The 16682-nt window shown below is 36.1% G+C and overlaps 1 protein-coding gene across 1 annotated transcript in view; it reads right to left on the bottom strand.

Moving 5' to 3' along the window:
- Positions 1-16682, bottom strand: part of LOC131843124 (talin-1-like) — a 129636-nt gene that overhangs the window by 50868 nt on the left and 62086 nt on the right. The window contains exons 36-54 of the mRNA XM_059191727.1: positions 16545-16666; positions 16071-16182; positions 15516-15593; positions 15011-15132; positions 14660-14752; positions 14233-14385; positions 13179-13386; positions 12962-13083; positions 10389-10500; positions 9594-9671; positions 8445-8566; positions 6904-6996; positions 5454-5612; positions 4453-4669; positions 3891-4006; positions 2557-2671; positions 1894-1971; positions 996-1117; positions 134-226 (exon numbers count right to left, since the gene is read on the bottom strand). Of these exons, the coding sequence (XP_059047710.1) occupies positions 134-226; positions 996-1117; positions 1894-1971; positions 2557-2671; positions 3891-4006; positions 4453-4669; positions 5454-5612; positions 6904-6996; positions 8445-8566; positions 9594-9671; positions 10389-10500; positions 12962-13083; positions 13179-13386; positions 14233-14385; positions 14660-14752; positions 15011-15132; positions 15516-15593; positions 16071-16182; positions 16545-16666 (2315 nt within the window). The remainder of the gene's footprint in view (positions 1-133; positions 227-995; positions 1118-1893; positions 1972-2556; positions 2672-3890; positions 4007-4452; positions 4670-5453; positions 5613-6903; positions 6997-8444; positions 8567-9593; positions 9672-10388; positions 10501-12961; positions 13084-13178; positions 13387-14232; positions 14386-14659; positions 14753-15010; positions 15133-15515; positions 15594-16070; positions 16183-16544; positions 16667-16682) is intronic.

Raw genomic sequence — 16682 nt, 5'->3', positions numbered from 1 at the left:
CCAAGTGACTACTAATTTTTATTAGAATTCATACAATAATTTTTGCAAGACGTAATAACAAAGATATCAGTAAAATTACAAAGTCCATGGCAACAAACTCTTGCCTCTATGTCAGTAGGTCTACACTACGTACCTGTTGTTCCTTTTCCGGGTTGATGTGAGGATTCACAGCTGAACACAGTTTGGCTGCCATGTTGGCGCATTTCGCTGCTGAGTTATTAACGGCCTAGAAACAAAACAAGTTCAGATTTCAACAAGAGTTCAAATTTACACTCAAAATCAATGACATAGGAACTTTCGGCCTGTTGTGCACGTCATATGTTTTTAACATTATCCCTACCGTCCAGTTCAGCTAACTAATGCAGTTGAGAAAAACTAGCAAGAAACTCAACTGATACATTTTTTATGTTACATACATTATATCTTCCACACTTGTTTTATATACTTAGCAATGTCACCAAGCTGACGATAAGCTGATCAGATGAGTCAGCTTAACGTTAGCTAAGAGGTAACCATCTATATATATACATGACCAGCACTACGTACATCACTTTATGTGTATAAAGTGATGTACGTAGTGCTGGTCATGTTGTCACCATGGTCATGCTGGTTATACACCGATGCCTTGCATGTGGAGGTCTAAGATGCCTGTAATTACACTGCCTAATCAGTGTAAATAATAATAAATTTACTATCCGATGGTTGCAGGTTCGTTTCCTCGCAAGCTGCAAGCAAAGTTGTTTAGTACCCATAACATAAGCTCTGCTTAGAGCTTAGAGCGACACAAGTTTCTTGCTCATTCTTCTTGTGACGAGTCTGCATTCCGAATGAGCGGTAGAATAAAAAAATGTGACTATTCAAAAGTGCTTATATTAAGTTTATTTTAATTACGATTATTTCTATTTCTATTTCTGCCATGGGACTAGATGGCGTTGTGTTTGTCGTTAAGGGTTATTTATTATTAGTATTATTATATATATTGTTATAATTCTCACCGTTATATTTTGTTCACCGCTGGCAGAACACAATTCCTGTACAGACTCGCATAGGCTTCGTAGATCGCCCACAAGCACTGCTTGAGAACCGTCATCCAATCTCGTACCCAACACTTTTGTTTCTGTGGTATAAATAAGTATTAATAAAAACCAATGCAATTTTACAATATAATTATAAAAAATAATCATACAGAGGTTTTCAGTGATTGAAACAATTTAGAAAAGAAATTAATTATCTATTCTTTATTTTAATAACTATAATTCTTTAAAATTTAAGTTAAAGAGTTAGTTTGATATGACTAGTTGTTTTACAACAAAAAATAATATTACACGGCGCTTGGCAAGATACAAAGAAAGGAAGACCGGGTCCAAATAGCAAAAGAAAAGAAGGAAGATAGAAAAAAAGATAAACCGGAGACACAAAGAACACTGAACAAATATCGATGAATTTTCTATGGAACTAAACAGCATCCTTAGAATCCTTATAAAGTACATCCTTAGAAATAAAACTGTGAGTTCAGTCTTTAGAGGTAACGAAAATTAAAAAAAAGTAGAAATCTATTGAGAACTTAATAGAATAGAATAGAATAATATTTATGACATCACACATCACAACACAACAATAACGATGCAGACAGCAGCATACAAATTATTATATAAAATAAACGTAAGTAAAAAAACAACGCATTAAATTAGAGATGAAATCATTATAGTATAAAGAAAACAATCGCTTTATACAGCCAAGAATAGAGCTGTTCAATGACCATTACGCCATAATTCGTCTATAACAGACGCATAGGCGATTATTATTATTAAACAAAAAAACGAACAAAAGAAAAACAAATAAAAATAACCAATACTTCATAGTTTTCATGAAGTTGGTTATGAACCTGCTTACCTTTGGCAACGCGTGGCAACAGTTCGTTAACAATTGTGACAGCTTTCTCAGCAGTTACGTAGTCAATCGGATCTCGACCTAAATGTACATACAATACTTGCTATACAATAAATTGCTATAAAATTACAAAACAAATCCCGAATTAAAAATAATCAAAAAATTGTTAATAAGGACCACATCGATGATGTTGGCTTTTAAACAAAAACAAAACAGCATCTTTTTTATAAGGTCTGCTCGTTAGCCATAACTGCATTTCTTAATTCTGCGTCTACACGGGGAATATCCCTCTTACAAGGCGTAAGAGGGATATTCCCCGTGAATTCAAGACGTGTACATCTTCGCGAGAAAATAGTTGAATTTACTATCTACTACTAGTTATACAGTACAATACCTTTGCTTTGAAGGAAGTAGACATTTAAATATAGTTTAAGCATGACAAATCAAAAATGTAACAGTTATTTTTAAAATTTCGTGATTTATATATATCCGATCCGATCACTAGCCGTGGTCATGAGCGCAACCTAGTCGAAACGTCGAGAGGTAAATACCTTTATTTGCCATAAAATAATTCGTGTTAAGATTCGGTTAATAATATAAATAATGAAAAAGTAAAGCTTGAATTGATTACAATCAAGAAAGATAACATTACGGATCAGAGCTTACCAGATACAGCGGTGGCAAGAGCGGCGATGGCTGCGTTTAGCTGCGCCATCCACTGGGAGAGCTTCAATTGTTGTGCAACAGCTGCTTCAGCCTTCAGCGGAAGACCAACTATTGGCTGCAATGAAATTATAATTATAGAAACTTCCCTTTTTTAATTTTCTATTCAAATTCAAAATATCTTTATTCGTGTAGGTCTATTAAAGACTTATGATAAGTCAAATCTACCATCAGTTCGGATTGATTTCGAGATTAGGCGAACTGACAACAAACTCGGCTAGTATTATTTTCAAATAAATGTTGCACATGTTTACAACAATACAGATTCATTTAAATTCAAATTTGGGAGAATACAGTGACCACCAGCATATGCTATTGCAAAAGTAGAAAATCTAATCAGTGTTCGTAATCGTTATATTTCGTAATAGTTATATTTATTTTTTATTCTAGTGCTCTTTTGGAAAGCAAACTCACAACAAGAGGAACGAGAAAGAGAAATAGAAATAATCTTTATTCAAATAAACTCATTACAAGCACTTTTGAATATTCATATTTTGATTCTACCACTCATTCGGAATGCAGATTCATCACAAGAAGAATGAGCAAGAAACTTGTATGTTGCTCTTTTGAATTTTTTATACAATAATTATAGTATAACAAGTGTTGATTTTCGCATGCCTCTTGCATGCGAAAATCAACATAGAAATCGCTACGCACTCATTATTAGTGTAATCAGATAATATTGTCGGTGCTATGGATATTAAGTTTTTCTTTAAAAATATTATTGTCGTTAACGAATTCTTCAATTTTATAGTAAGCATTTTTGCAAAGGAAGTATTTTATATGACATATAAATCTTTTTTCAGGCAGATTTATAACAGACTCTGGTATTTTGTTGCAAAACCTTACGAAATTGCAATAAAACGAACTACTAACTTTAGTTAAACGACATTTAGGTAAAATGAATGTGTTATTGTTGCGTAAGCTTTTATTAGTTTAGTCACTAACTCTTTTGAGACTTGTGTGTTGCTCGTTTAAATAAATGTTGTTCAACATTACATATTTAGGATTTTGATGAATTTATAATTGAAGTCTGGTCTTTGTTTTTAGTTTATGAAAAAAACAAGGTAGATTTTGTAAGAGTTATCTGCCTGGTATTCGCTCTCACCTGTCTGTCTATCTATCGTAAAGTTTACTTTATAAATGGTGTTCGGGTTTGATGTATCAGATTTGGCTGTGAAGTTACAGGTTACTTTAAGGTTTTCTAATAAATAAATGAAGTTAGTGAACAAAATAATATTATTCCTTTATTTAAATAATATATTCCCAACATTTACCGTGCCCAATTCCTGGTGAGCAGCGTCCACGGCATTTTTACTAGCAGATACAGTTCTGACGAATTGCAGGCGCTGCGCCTCCGTATTGGCATCTTCAGTTACAGCAGTTGCTTTACCTGCATTATTAATCATTATTGGAGTTGTAACACTAACAGAGAAATCAATAGTAGCAACAAACTAAGACGTGTGAAGTTAGACGAATATGTCTGCTCATAAACAATTTTATTTCCCATATACTTACTGCTCTTCAGTTTTCGTGAGCTTGGCGGTTGATACACTCCCAAACTATAGGAACTCACTAAAAATAAAACATGGTAAGATCCCGTGATTTTTACTAATCATTACATAGTTTAAAACAAAGTCGCTGACGCTGTCTGTCCGTACCTATGTATGCTTAAATCTTTAAAACTACGCAACGGATTTTGAAGCATTTTTTTAATACATAGAGTGATTCAAGAGGAAGGTTTATATATATAAATAACATAACATTATTGAACTAGATGGAACCGTGTACAAAGCTAATACATTTAAATGATTTAAAACAACAAATGTAAACACAAACCTTTAGATATATTCTGACAAATGTCTCTCAACTCATCCAAGTCTGTCTGAAGATTCTGGTTTTGGCTGTCTAATTTAGAAACAAAGGCTGCATGCTGTGGATTTTGCTTTAATATCCCACACTGGTTAGTGAGATCTCGAGCAGCGGCTGATAAACTATCAGCTGCTGAGATTAATGTTGCTTGACTTCGCGCCTCGGAAATGTATGGTATTACCAGCTAAAACCATGATACAAAAAAGAAAAATATTACTCAAAATCTAAATGTATATAACGCAAAGGTGACTGACTGACTGAGATAGTGATCTATCAATGTACAGCCCAAACCACTAGACGGATCAGGCTGAAATTTGGCATACAGGTAGATGTTATGACATAGGCATCCGCTAAGGAAGGATTTTGATTAATAATACCCCCACGGGGATTAAATAGGGGATGAAAGTTTGTATGAAACTTTGTCAATTTTAAACCGATAGGGCTGCGACTGCATGCATAAAACTTCTATGACGTAGGCATCCCCTAAGAAATTCCAGTTTATTATAATTACGAGGGGTTACCCCTCTTCCTAAGTATAAGTTATACATAACTTAGTCCTCAAAAATAGCATCACATAACAGGTATTTTGTTACATACGGATAATTACGGCAGCAATAGCTAATGATTTAGTTACTATAGTTGACTATTCTAAAGTTGTAAATTTTATTTTATAGGAATTTCTAATTGAAGTTTAATTGAGCTATCCAAATTCATATATTGGTCCTTCGAGCCGGATACTAATTAATAATAATAATCTTTATTTACTGCTCACAAGGAAATTTACAATATTAAACAAAGTAACAAAAGTATGTATTTAATCTTACAGGCCATTCCTTGTGAGAGTCTGGAGTCTGATTTTTGTAATACGTGATGAGTGTAATTTTCCATTAGTGGTTAGTTTGTTGACTTTACATCATATTTAAATTACAATAGCTTACTGAATCTTTACTTTGCAAATTATGAGATACCTGTTGTGAAGTAAGAAGAACTCTTGCTGCGTCAGCTGTCTTGCCAGCGCTGTTGCTCAGCTTAGTACCCTTCTCCCCACCGACTGTCTTTGCTAGTTGCTGTGCATCTGTTACGATCTTTGCAACCTTATCGTGCGCGGACTGAGATAGTACAATTATCTGTGAATTCATTACTACATATTACATTTGTTTACGACAATTTACTATAAAGAGCACTATAATTAATTACAAGACATATATTTATTTCCTTTTCTTTTCTTTTCTTTATTTTTCATTATTTACTATAGAGAGCACTACAATTACAATGCCTATATTTCTTTCTTTTTCTTTTCTTTTTGTTACAATTCACACAGATCTTCTATCATCATATTTGTCACTGCCGTGATCAAGAAGAGACCATATTTATTCTTTTTTATATTCTAATACTGTTGGACTCAGCTGGTCTTTACCACCGAACGATAGGAAGTGAGTGCAGATGGCACTCCATTCCCGCGGAAGGACTTATAGAGCAAGTTTGGCAAACAATATTTATATTCAAATTTTTATCATGGAAAAATCATGGTAAAATCATCTTTACATAGTAAATAATGAAGTTGCTTGCTCTGTCTGTTCGTATAGGTATTTTAAAGTACGCAACAGATTTGAATACAGTTCTAGCAGAGTGATTTAAGATAAAGGTTTATATGTATAATACATGTACACCAGGACAAAGCCAGGGCGAGTAGCTAGTATTAAATAATGTTAATGATTTGTTAATTATTTTTATATTATTTTACTTTATATATAATCTTATATATAAAATTCTCGTGTCATAAATTTCGTGTTTCTCCGAAACGGCTTGACCGATTTTGATGAAATTTTATATGTATATTGCGCTCTGAGAATAGGTTTATAACTAATTTTTATACCCTTAAGTATTAAGGTCACTGCAATTTTTTTATTTTTTATTATGTGGCATTAAGAATTACATACAACCCTAAATTCTCACAATTTTATCACCAACCCCTATTTTTTAAGAGCGATATTAATGTATATGTCAAAATAACGTTTGAGTCAGCTAGTATATCTCTAATGCTACGATTACATTCAGCCGCTTCCCCTGCCACTCGCGCTGCCGGAAATATTGCCGGGCGACAACTGAGCGAGAGGACTGAATGTAAAAACACGCTGCCACTCGCGCTGCCAGTCCTTTGACTCGCGCACGAAAAACCTACAATCGAGGGAGCGCCGGGCAGCGCGAGGGGCAGCGCCAATGGCATGAGAAGTGTTTCCACTCGTGTTTCTCACTTCACTCGCGCTGCTCACTTCCCTGCCCACTAGGGCTGAGTATAAATTAGGCATAAAAAAACGTTGGTTGCAAGCAGCGTAGGATCGTCGTGGAAATTTTGGGGGAGACCTTCGTTCAGCAGTGTACGTCTTCCGGGCTGAAATGGTGATGATAATAATTTACCTTCTTCGATATATCCGGTTGTGTCTGTGGATTGACGATGTACATAAGTCCATTGGAGGCCTTTGCCAATTTTGATGCGTGCTCATTGAGTGTCTACAACATGAAACAGAAAAAATATTTGTAATCGTTTAAGTATATTTTGAATATGTCCTTCTATAAAAAGTACATAATCAGCTGCAACATGCTACACTGCATTTTATTTAAAAATCATTGTAAAATTTTAATGTATCCATTACAAGAAATAAAAGATATCAAACTATTCTAATGCTGTTGGCTGCAGGTGGCAGCTCACCGAATAAGAGGCGAGTGCAGATGGCACTCTAAACCTGCGGAAGGACTTATAGAGCGGCTGAAGACCAATTTACGTCTGACGGATACGACTTTAGTCTGAGGGCACCGCTAGGGGTTTGAACCTTCGCTCAGGCGTCTAAATTGGACGGGGATGTTTGATGCTGGTTTGAATTCGACTACGACGGCAACGGCACTTACCATCAGTTGAGCCAACCTCACGCTTGTACCACGTTATTACGCTATAAAAAAATCCCCAAAACCTACCATATAAACACTCCGTTACTATGTAAGTACGAGGAATTTGGTGAGTTCCCTGATCCAAGGGCTGCTACAAATTCTAATTTAAAAATCATTTATTCATGTACGACATTTTAGCCACTTATGAATGTATTTTTTTTTTATATTACACTTTTTTCGCTACCGTCCAATTAAATATATAGATCGTGTTGAGAAGAACTGGCAAGAAACTCAATTGAATTACTTTTTTTTAAAACCATGTTATTTACAATGTATATTTATATAGGTGTCTATGTCTAACATTAAATGAAAATCCCGAACATGAACAACTATTGCCATGCACGCTCGTCATTCAAGTAATCGTTTAGTGAGTAATAGGCTTTGCTCAGTAAATATGATTTAACATATATTTTGAATTTATTTAAGGGTAATTTCAGTATATCCTTTGGTGTACAGGACTTCTTACATTTGGGCCGCTGGCTGGTACGACTATTCCTTATTTTTAAATATTTATATTTTATATCGGTTGCTATGGTTTTGTTATTTATATATTCCCTTTTTACCATTCCTTGTATTGCTCTTGCTTTCATATAGTTTGTTACGGCATATATTTTTATAATACACTATCCTTTTACATATTGCATCTTTAATTACCACCATCGTTGGCTGCACCGACCCCAGCGCCCTATACACAGTCCCACACACTTTGGTATCTTATTATACCTATTAAAATCCCATAAAAGATCTATATTTTATTCCCATAAAAGATAGATCTTTTATGGGAATATGGGAATAACTTTTATGGACGATACTTGGGAACACCAAGTTCCCTATGCTATAAATAAATATGCCACAAAAACACTCAATTCGGCTTCAAGATTTAAATATAAGATATTTGGCGAGTTCTAGGGATGTATGCTACAATATCTTGTTTCAGACATCACTACAATATTTTCACCCCTCCTCATCTCCACATCCTCATTGAGGCTAAAATCCCCGGAGGGTATAGGTACCTGGGGGTCCCGTTGGACGGCCGCGTGGCTGAGTGAGAGCGCAGCATCACACAACGCGCGCATCTCTTCCTCCATGTCCTTCTGCGGCTTCGCGTCGATTAGAGGACACGCCACTCGAGCATCTGTCACACATTACCTCATCTTATTATGGTCCGTGTTATTTATCCACACATATAAATAAAATTGGAGTGTCTGTTTGTAATATTGAAATAACAGTTTTTTACTACATGCATATGAACATAAATACGGTACATTCACCAAAATAACAATTTTTTACAATTTTTATCTGTCTGTTTGCACCGTATAATCTCTGAAATGGCTGGACCGATTTTGACGGGACTTTTATTGTCAGGTAGCTGATATAATAAGGAGTAACTTAGGTTATTTTTATTTTAGAAAAATAAAGTTAAATTCCACGCAAACGAAGTCGCAAGAACAGCTAGTATCTGACTTAAAATTCATAGCGCTGACAATGTTATTTGATTGAACAGAGATTAAGTGCGTAGCGGTTTCTATGTTCTTTATCGCATGCCTAACCCTTGTTAATGTAAATCTACTTAAAACAATATTTATTTAAAGAGCAACACACAAGTTTCTTGCTTATTCTTCTTGTGATGAGACTTTGTTCCGATTGAGCGGTAGCATAAAAAATGTGAATATTCAAGTGTTTATATTAAGTTTATTTGAATAAAGATTATTTCTATTTCTATATCTCTATTACTACCTTTTTTTTATTGAGTTGTTTAGGCTATTCTCAGATGCATGGACCTGTAGCACTGCGACCTACATAGATCTATTGTGCTCGCCCTTTTCAAAGTTCACTACCTAGACCCGTCAGGGACAAGAATTGAAGGATATTCTTAGGAGCGATGGTTTTTAAAAAATTTCAGGAAAGAGTGCAAACTTTTTAAAAAATTACTACCTACCTGAAACATTTTAGAAGTTTCGACCGAGCGGAAATTATAGACTACGGTAACTATTTACCATCAGGTGGGTCGTATGCTTGTTTGCCATTATAGTAGTATAAAAAAAAACTCTGGCTCGGGGACTATAAGCGTCCATATTTTTATTAGGATTTTTTTTATACCACTTAGGTGTCAAACAAGCATACGGCCCATCTGATGGAAAAAGGATACTGACTGTACCAACCTTTGGCAACGTGCGGTAATATTTCATTGACTGTACGAACTGCTTTCTCTGCTGTGATATAGTCCGGTTCATCACCATCTGAAAATATAACCATCAGTTAATATACAATAATAATATTTCAGACATTACCTCTTGGATGGAAAAAGAGAGGACGCCCTAAAAAAGGATGGATGGTTTGTGTGAAAGAAGTTTTTTTTATACCACGTAGGTGACAAACAAGCATACGGCCCATCTGATGGTAAACGGTTACCGTAGCCTATGGACGTCTGAAACACCAGGTGTGTCACGTGCGTTGCGTACCCTTAAGAAACCTTAATATACCCTTCTTGAAAAACCCCATGCTGTAGTCTCTCGAGAAAACCTCGGTATGTAGTTCATTCCACAATCTAAGTGTAGGGAGGAAACTCCTCTGAAACAGCACTGATATGAGAAGAGTATGCTCAGATGACGGCCGATAGAGATCTGTGGAAGAGATTGACATACTGCGCCGACCACAAATAATGGGATAAAGGCAAGGCAATTATGATTTCAGAACAATTCGACAGCCTCGGTGGTCCAGTGGTTTAACATACCGCTTTACGACCGATTGTCGCGGGTTCGGTTCCTCGCACGGCACAAACATTTGTATTCATGATTGTTTGTATCGGTCTGGGTGTTTTCTATGTATAATATGTATTTATTTACGAAAAAAAATTATCTATGTATTTGTATCAGTTATCTAGTACCCATAACACAAGTTATAGCTAGCTGTGTGAATTGTCCTGAGATTATTATTATTATTATTATATTATTTACCCAATATTGCAGCGAGGAGTGCAGCAGATGCAGCGTTCAGGTCTGCCATGTACCGCGAGAGTTGCTCCCGCCGCGACGCAGCCTCCTCATTTGTCAGTGGAGCTCGCAGAGGCTGTACCAACACATTATATTTATATGTAACCAGCTGTCCGCGTGAAATTTTATTTTATTTTTCAAAAATAACAGTAGCCTAAGTTACTCCTTATTACATCAGCTACTTGTCAAAAAAAGTCCCGACAAAATCGGTCCAACTATTTCAGAGATTAGCCGGAACAAACAGACAGACAAAAATTGTAAAATATATTATTTTGGTATTATTTGGTATGAATATAAATACAGTATTTATATTCATATGCAAGTATTAAAAAACAGTTATTTCAATATTACAAACAGACACTCCAATTTTATTGATATGTATAGATTGTAACAGATGTCGCAGTAAATCAAAATGTGGACAGGACGGCTGTACAGACAGATCTTTTCATAATATACTAGTTAATCGCCCCGGCTTCGCACGTGTATACTTGTATTATTTACATAAACCTTCATCTTTAATCACGATCTATTAAAACAAAATCCGTTGCGTAGTTTTAAATATTTAAACATACATTTGTTTTATACTATGTAATGATTGTAATAGATGATCACACAGAATTTTTGATGTACAGACAGATTTTTTTATAATATATATATAATTTGAAGAGACGTCTCGTCCTGTCAAAACATGGACAGGACAAGTGTTACGTTCGCCATAAGGCTAGTTGACTATATAAGTTTGTTAGTATAATTATATAGAACTTATATTAAACACTAGCTGTTCCCGCGACTTCGTCCGCGTGGAATTTAACTTTATTTCTCTAAAATAAAAGTAGCGTAAGTTACTCCTCATTACATCTGCTACCTGCCAATAAAAGTCCCGTCAACATCGGTCCAACCATTTCAGAGATTAGCCGGAACAAACAGACAGACAAAAATTGTAAAAAAAATATTTTGGTGTATGTATATTCATATGCATGTAGTAAAAAACTTAAGAACTTTAAGTCACCTACAATAATAAATATATAAATAATTATGTTATGAGTACATCATCGATAAAGTACCAATAGTTATAGCGTTAATCGCCAATAAGACTGTGTAAAGATATCCATTACCTGCCTTTACACAACACGTTCATTCACGAAATCGGGAGCGTGCGCGATGTGCGAGGCACGCTCCCGATTTCAGAAGCACGCGCAATCGTGAGTGATTGTATTTTATTATTTTTTGTGTTCACTGTCACGCGCGTAGGTATGACGTCAGTTCATTCTTTTTGAAGTTTTATTTTTTACTAGCTTTACTCGTGACTTCGTCCGCGATTTAACTTTATATATCTTCTTGTGATGAGACAGCTTTCCGAACGAGTGGTAGATAAAAAACAAATTGTTATGACTATTCAAAAGTGCTTAAATTAAGTTTATTTGAATAAATGATTTTCTATTCTATTCTATTCTATTCTATATATAAAAGTAGCCTAAATTACTTATTATTTCATCAGCTACCTGCTAATAAAAGTTCCGTTAAAATTGGTCCAGCCATTTCAGAGATTAGCCGGAACAAACGTACAGACAGACAGACAGACGAAAATTGTAAAAAATGTTATTTTGGGGTATGTAGATTATTTATATTCATATGCATGTAGTAAAATGCAGTTATTTCAATATTAATAACAGACACTCCAATTTTAGTTATATGTAGAGATTCCACAGATATGATTTTCTTTATTCCTATTAATTATGTCTTTCTTTGCATTCAAATGAGTGGTAGAAGCAAAAATATGATTACAAACATATACTTTTGTGTAATCATATTTCTCAATACAAGCACTTGCTTGTATTGAGTTTATTTCATCATCATCATCATCTGCTTCTTCCTTATCCCATTTATTTGTAATATGTTTTTCTCTTCCTGTTCGTTTGAGTTGATTTAAATAAAGATTATTTCTATTTCTATTTTTAATTCCATTTCTATTTCTTTGCTCTATATGATGTCCAGATGTCCGCCATTTGAAATTAATGATTTCAAAAAGGATCTAATGCATACTCGATCGAAGAACACGAGAATTCGAGCTGACGGCGTGCGCGGTTTTGTTCATTCTGTTTGTTTGTTTGTTGTTGCATTTACATGCACATTCTTTACTGCGTGAAAGCCAACTATTATTATATTCGCTTTTCTTTAAAAAAATTTACTCCATTTAAAAATGGAACGTCAAACTATTCGTCATAAATTAGAGATATTGTTTAATTTGTTTTTATTTTATATACACAATTGCATATTCTGGCGTCACCAATGAACACGGCAAGTTGCACACTTGCAAGCGAATTATCATTTTCTTATGAAAATAAAAACAATATTCCTTCACCTCTATTAGTACCAAATATCCATTTGTAAACGTTTAGTCAAGAATCGTTGTCGGGCAAAATCGAAACATAAATCTGGTGTTCGATAAGAGAACTAGAAAACAGCAAAGAAGATGGGTCAGGATGCTTATTGATGTCAAAGCCAGTATAAATTGACAATCGTGTAATGACACTAACCTTGTCCAACTCCTGGTGTGCAGCCTTCACTGCGTCCTGAGTAGCAGACGCAGCTCTTGTCAACCGCTGCTTCTCTCCCACAGCGCTAACGGTTTTTTGTGGAGCTCCCAAAGTTCCTTTCCCTGAAAAAAAATTGATATAAATTGTAAATATTGTTGAACGAAACTATAGCGCCATTTACTTTGAAGCAAAACACTTATACAAAAGATCCTCTCACCGCCGGCGTCTCCGCAGGCCGCCGCGAGCTGATCCAGCAAGCCCCGCAGCTGTCGGTGGCTGCGGTCCACGTCGGCCGCCAGCGCCGGCTGCGAGTCTCTCTCCGGAGCGCACTCGGCCGCCAGCTGCCCCGCCTCCCTCCGCAGGCTCTCCGCGGACGACGCCAGCACCTCCCGGCAGCGAGCCTCGCTCGCGTGGGGAGCCGTCAGCTGCACAAGTTACAGACAGCGATCATTACTATCTTATGCTGTTGCCTGAGGGAAAATAGCAACCATTGCTGATAGACATTAGTTGCCCTTGCACGTATGCCCAAGAAAGAAAATGCGTGTAAATGTAGACGAAAAGAACAAGAGAGAACAGCGCTCGCTCCCAGCTCGCGCAATTTCGCGTCCTTCAATTGCATTAAAGCAGCTATTAATGGCCACTATTGAGGATTATTAGTCATGACACATTGCAATTACATTGCTATAAGCCCTTCAAATACAGATAACTTAAAACCTGTTCCACAGTCTGAAATAAGTACAGACAGAAGTAAATAAATCTTAAAAACAAAATAGACTAAAATAAGTAAACAGGAGTATCCACGCAGACGATTTTGTAGTAAAATAAAGTATAAATTATAAATACGCGAAGCTATGTATAATGAAATTATAATGGACTTTCAAAATAATGGAAGAAATACCTTTACATTAACTGTAATATTAGAGAAGGTCGTAAAGGTAGTCAAGTTTCCACACCGAATATTTGTGACCTCACAGATGCTAATTGTAGCGGAATTAAACAAAATAATATAAATACATTAAGTAGTGAAATGGATTTCCGCATAATAACATCTAATTCGATTAAATATAAAATAATAGAGATAGCCGAATAAAGTGGAATATAAATATTTACGGCAAAATTTCGATTAGAAGTATTACTTTCGCGCTAGGGTGAAGGTAGTCTCAGGGTCTCTGAATAGAGATAGAACGAATACTGAAGTGTAACTACAATACATTGTAATTTTCTTGCAAGGATACACTCCTCTTAAGGTGTATATTGCATTTACCACTTACCTTTGCACATGTAAGTAAAACCTTGGCCGCGTTCGCCGTCTTCTGACTGCTCTCGTCCAATTGGACTTGGCCGCCGACTGACTTGGACAACTTCTGCGCTTCCGCCACCAACTGTGACGTCTGCTTGCTCACCGATGATGATATATCTATGATCTGGTGATGTAATAAAATATTATAAAATAAAATTTCTACCTTCATCATCATCGGTCTCTGTTTTAATTTCGATGATCGCGATTTCGATACCTTGCACACTATGAATATTTGTATTTATGAGAATGATTTTTTGTATTGGTTTAGATGTTTTCTATGCATGTTACGTGTGTATTTACGTATATTTAAGTGTTTCTATAAGTTGTATGGTATCCGTAACACAAGCTCTGCTAATCTTGAGATGACGTCATCTCTCATCATCGCCACCACTAGTTACCTGTTTTGTCTTCTCTGCACTTGTTCGCGGGTTTACAACAAATGTTAGTTTTCCTGAAGCATTTGAGAATTTCGATGCATACTCATTAACGCCCTGAAACAAACAATATATATTTAGTAACCATAACACAAGCTTAACTTGAGATTTTATGACTCTCTGTGAATTGTCCCGGGTTATTATTTTTAATTACCCAGCTAGATTCATCCAATAAATTTAAAAAATATATAGGATCCTGTAATTATCCGAAATGGATATTACAAATGACGGCACTCAGTTCAATTTAGTCGAATTTTTCATAAACAGTCCATCTAATTATCGAGTACTCAGTTTAATGAGTTGTCAACACCTCACCTTCGCGTTGTGTTGCTGAGCAGCATTACATATTCCTCTCGCAGCATCACACAGTGCCAGCAGCTCCGCCTGAGCAACTCCGCGAGACCTCTCGTCGCCGCTTGCACTCAAAGCCTTAGTTTCTGCAAAACGTTTAGCACAATAATAATTTATATACAAGTATAATGATATGTGTGTAGTTGTAATAAAATATTCAAAATGATTCTCAACACAGTTTCTGAAAATAATAACGTGGTATTCAATGATACCACGAAATTGAAATTGCCCATCTGTAGGACAAGGTTACGTCGAAGAAACTAGGATTTAATTGCCATTAGAATATGTAGATACTACTTCAATTCAAGGCAACGAACTCTGAAAAAATGGCGAAGACAATAGATCTCTGCAGGTCGCAGTGCTACAGGCCTAAAACAATATCCAAACTGAGTAATAGGCCAAACTCAATACAAATATCTATATATACAGAAGAGAAAGTGAGGCAATAAATACTGAGGCTGGTACTAACCCTTGACCACTTGTGGTAGTAATTCGTTGATGGTACAGATGGCTTCCTCCGCCTTGACGTAGTCCACGCTCTTTCCATCTGACATGAAATATAATTTAAGATCGTTACACATTAGTTAGTATCTATGTATATTGACAAGCAAAAGCAGCAAAAGTCTTAGTCCATTTATGCTTGTACCCAGTATCCTGCATAAAGAAGGTTGAAACGTTATTTGACCATAGATCAAAGCCATAATTATAATTAATAATTTAAGAACACTTAAATGTTGCTTGGCAAAATAAAATCTATGAATTAAACAACTAAAATTATAAAACAATACAAACAAACAATAGGGTGCGAAAGATTGAACACAAAAAATACTTCAGTGCAATCACGATTGCGCGCGCTCACTGTTCCACGCACATCAATCGTGCGTGAAAGAACGTGTCGTGTAAAGGCAGCTTTTGTCTACTTTTATATGCACACTCTTCCTTGTATGCAAGCCAATATGCGGATAAAACAGCGTATGGGTAAAGGCACCTTATTAGTTTATACATAAATAATTGCATATATCACCTGCGGTGGCTGCAACGAGTGCGGCGATGGCGGCGTTGAGTCTCGCCATCCGCTGCTGCAGCTGCAGCTGGCGCACCACGCTCGCCTCGCCCCGCACTGGCGCGCCCGCCGGCTGCAAGATCAGATGTATCACTGCACACTCAGCTCTTAGCAAATGCAATTATAATTATATTATCTTTAGTTCTTATTGGTTAGTGATCAAGGTATCGTGTCTGGCTGTTCCCTAAATAAATATCATTACACAATCCGATACAACTCTTCCGCAGACTCACTCTCAAACAACGGAAAGCTCTCCTTAACCTCTCAAAATGTGGGCATATGAAGTATTGCGTTCACCACAACGCTGACAGTTGCCAATTCTTCGACTACCTCACGTGGGGACAGCTAAAGGAGACGGTATCAGAAATACGTGTAAACATGCGAGCCTTGGATATCATAGCTAGTACAAATTGACAGTCGTGTGATGACACCAACCTTGTCCAACTCCTCGTGTGCTGCTTTGACTGCGTCTTGAGTAGCTGACGCAGCTTTTGTTAATCGCTGTTTCTCTCCTATAGCGCTAACGGTTTTCAATGGAGCCCTCAAAGCTCCTTTCCCTGAAAGAAAATGTTA

The sequence above is a fragment of the Achroia grisella genome, unplaced genomic scaffold (genome assembly GCF_030625045.1).
Source record: "Achroia grisella isolate CSIRO2021 unplaced genomic scaffold, CSIRO_AGI_Agris_v1 utg2786, whole genome shotgun sequence".
NCBI lineage: Eukaryota > Metazoa > Arthropoda > Insecta > Lepidoptera > Pyralidae > Achroia > Achroia grisella.
The sequence above is the reverse complement of the archived record's forward strand: the minus strand, read 5'-3'. Positions and strand labels throughout refer to the sequence as shown.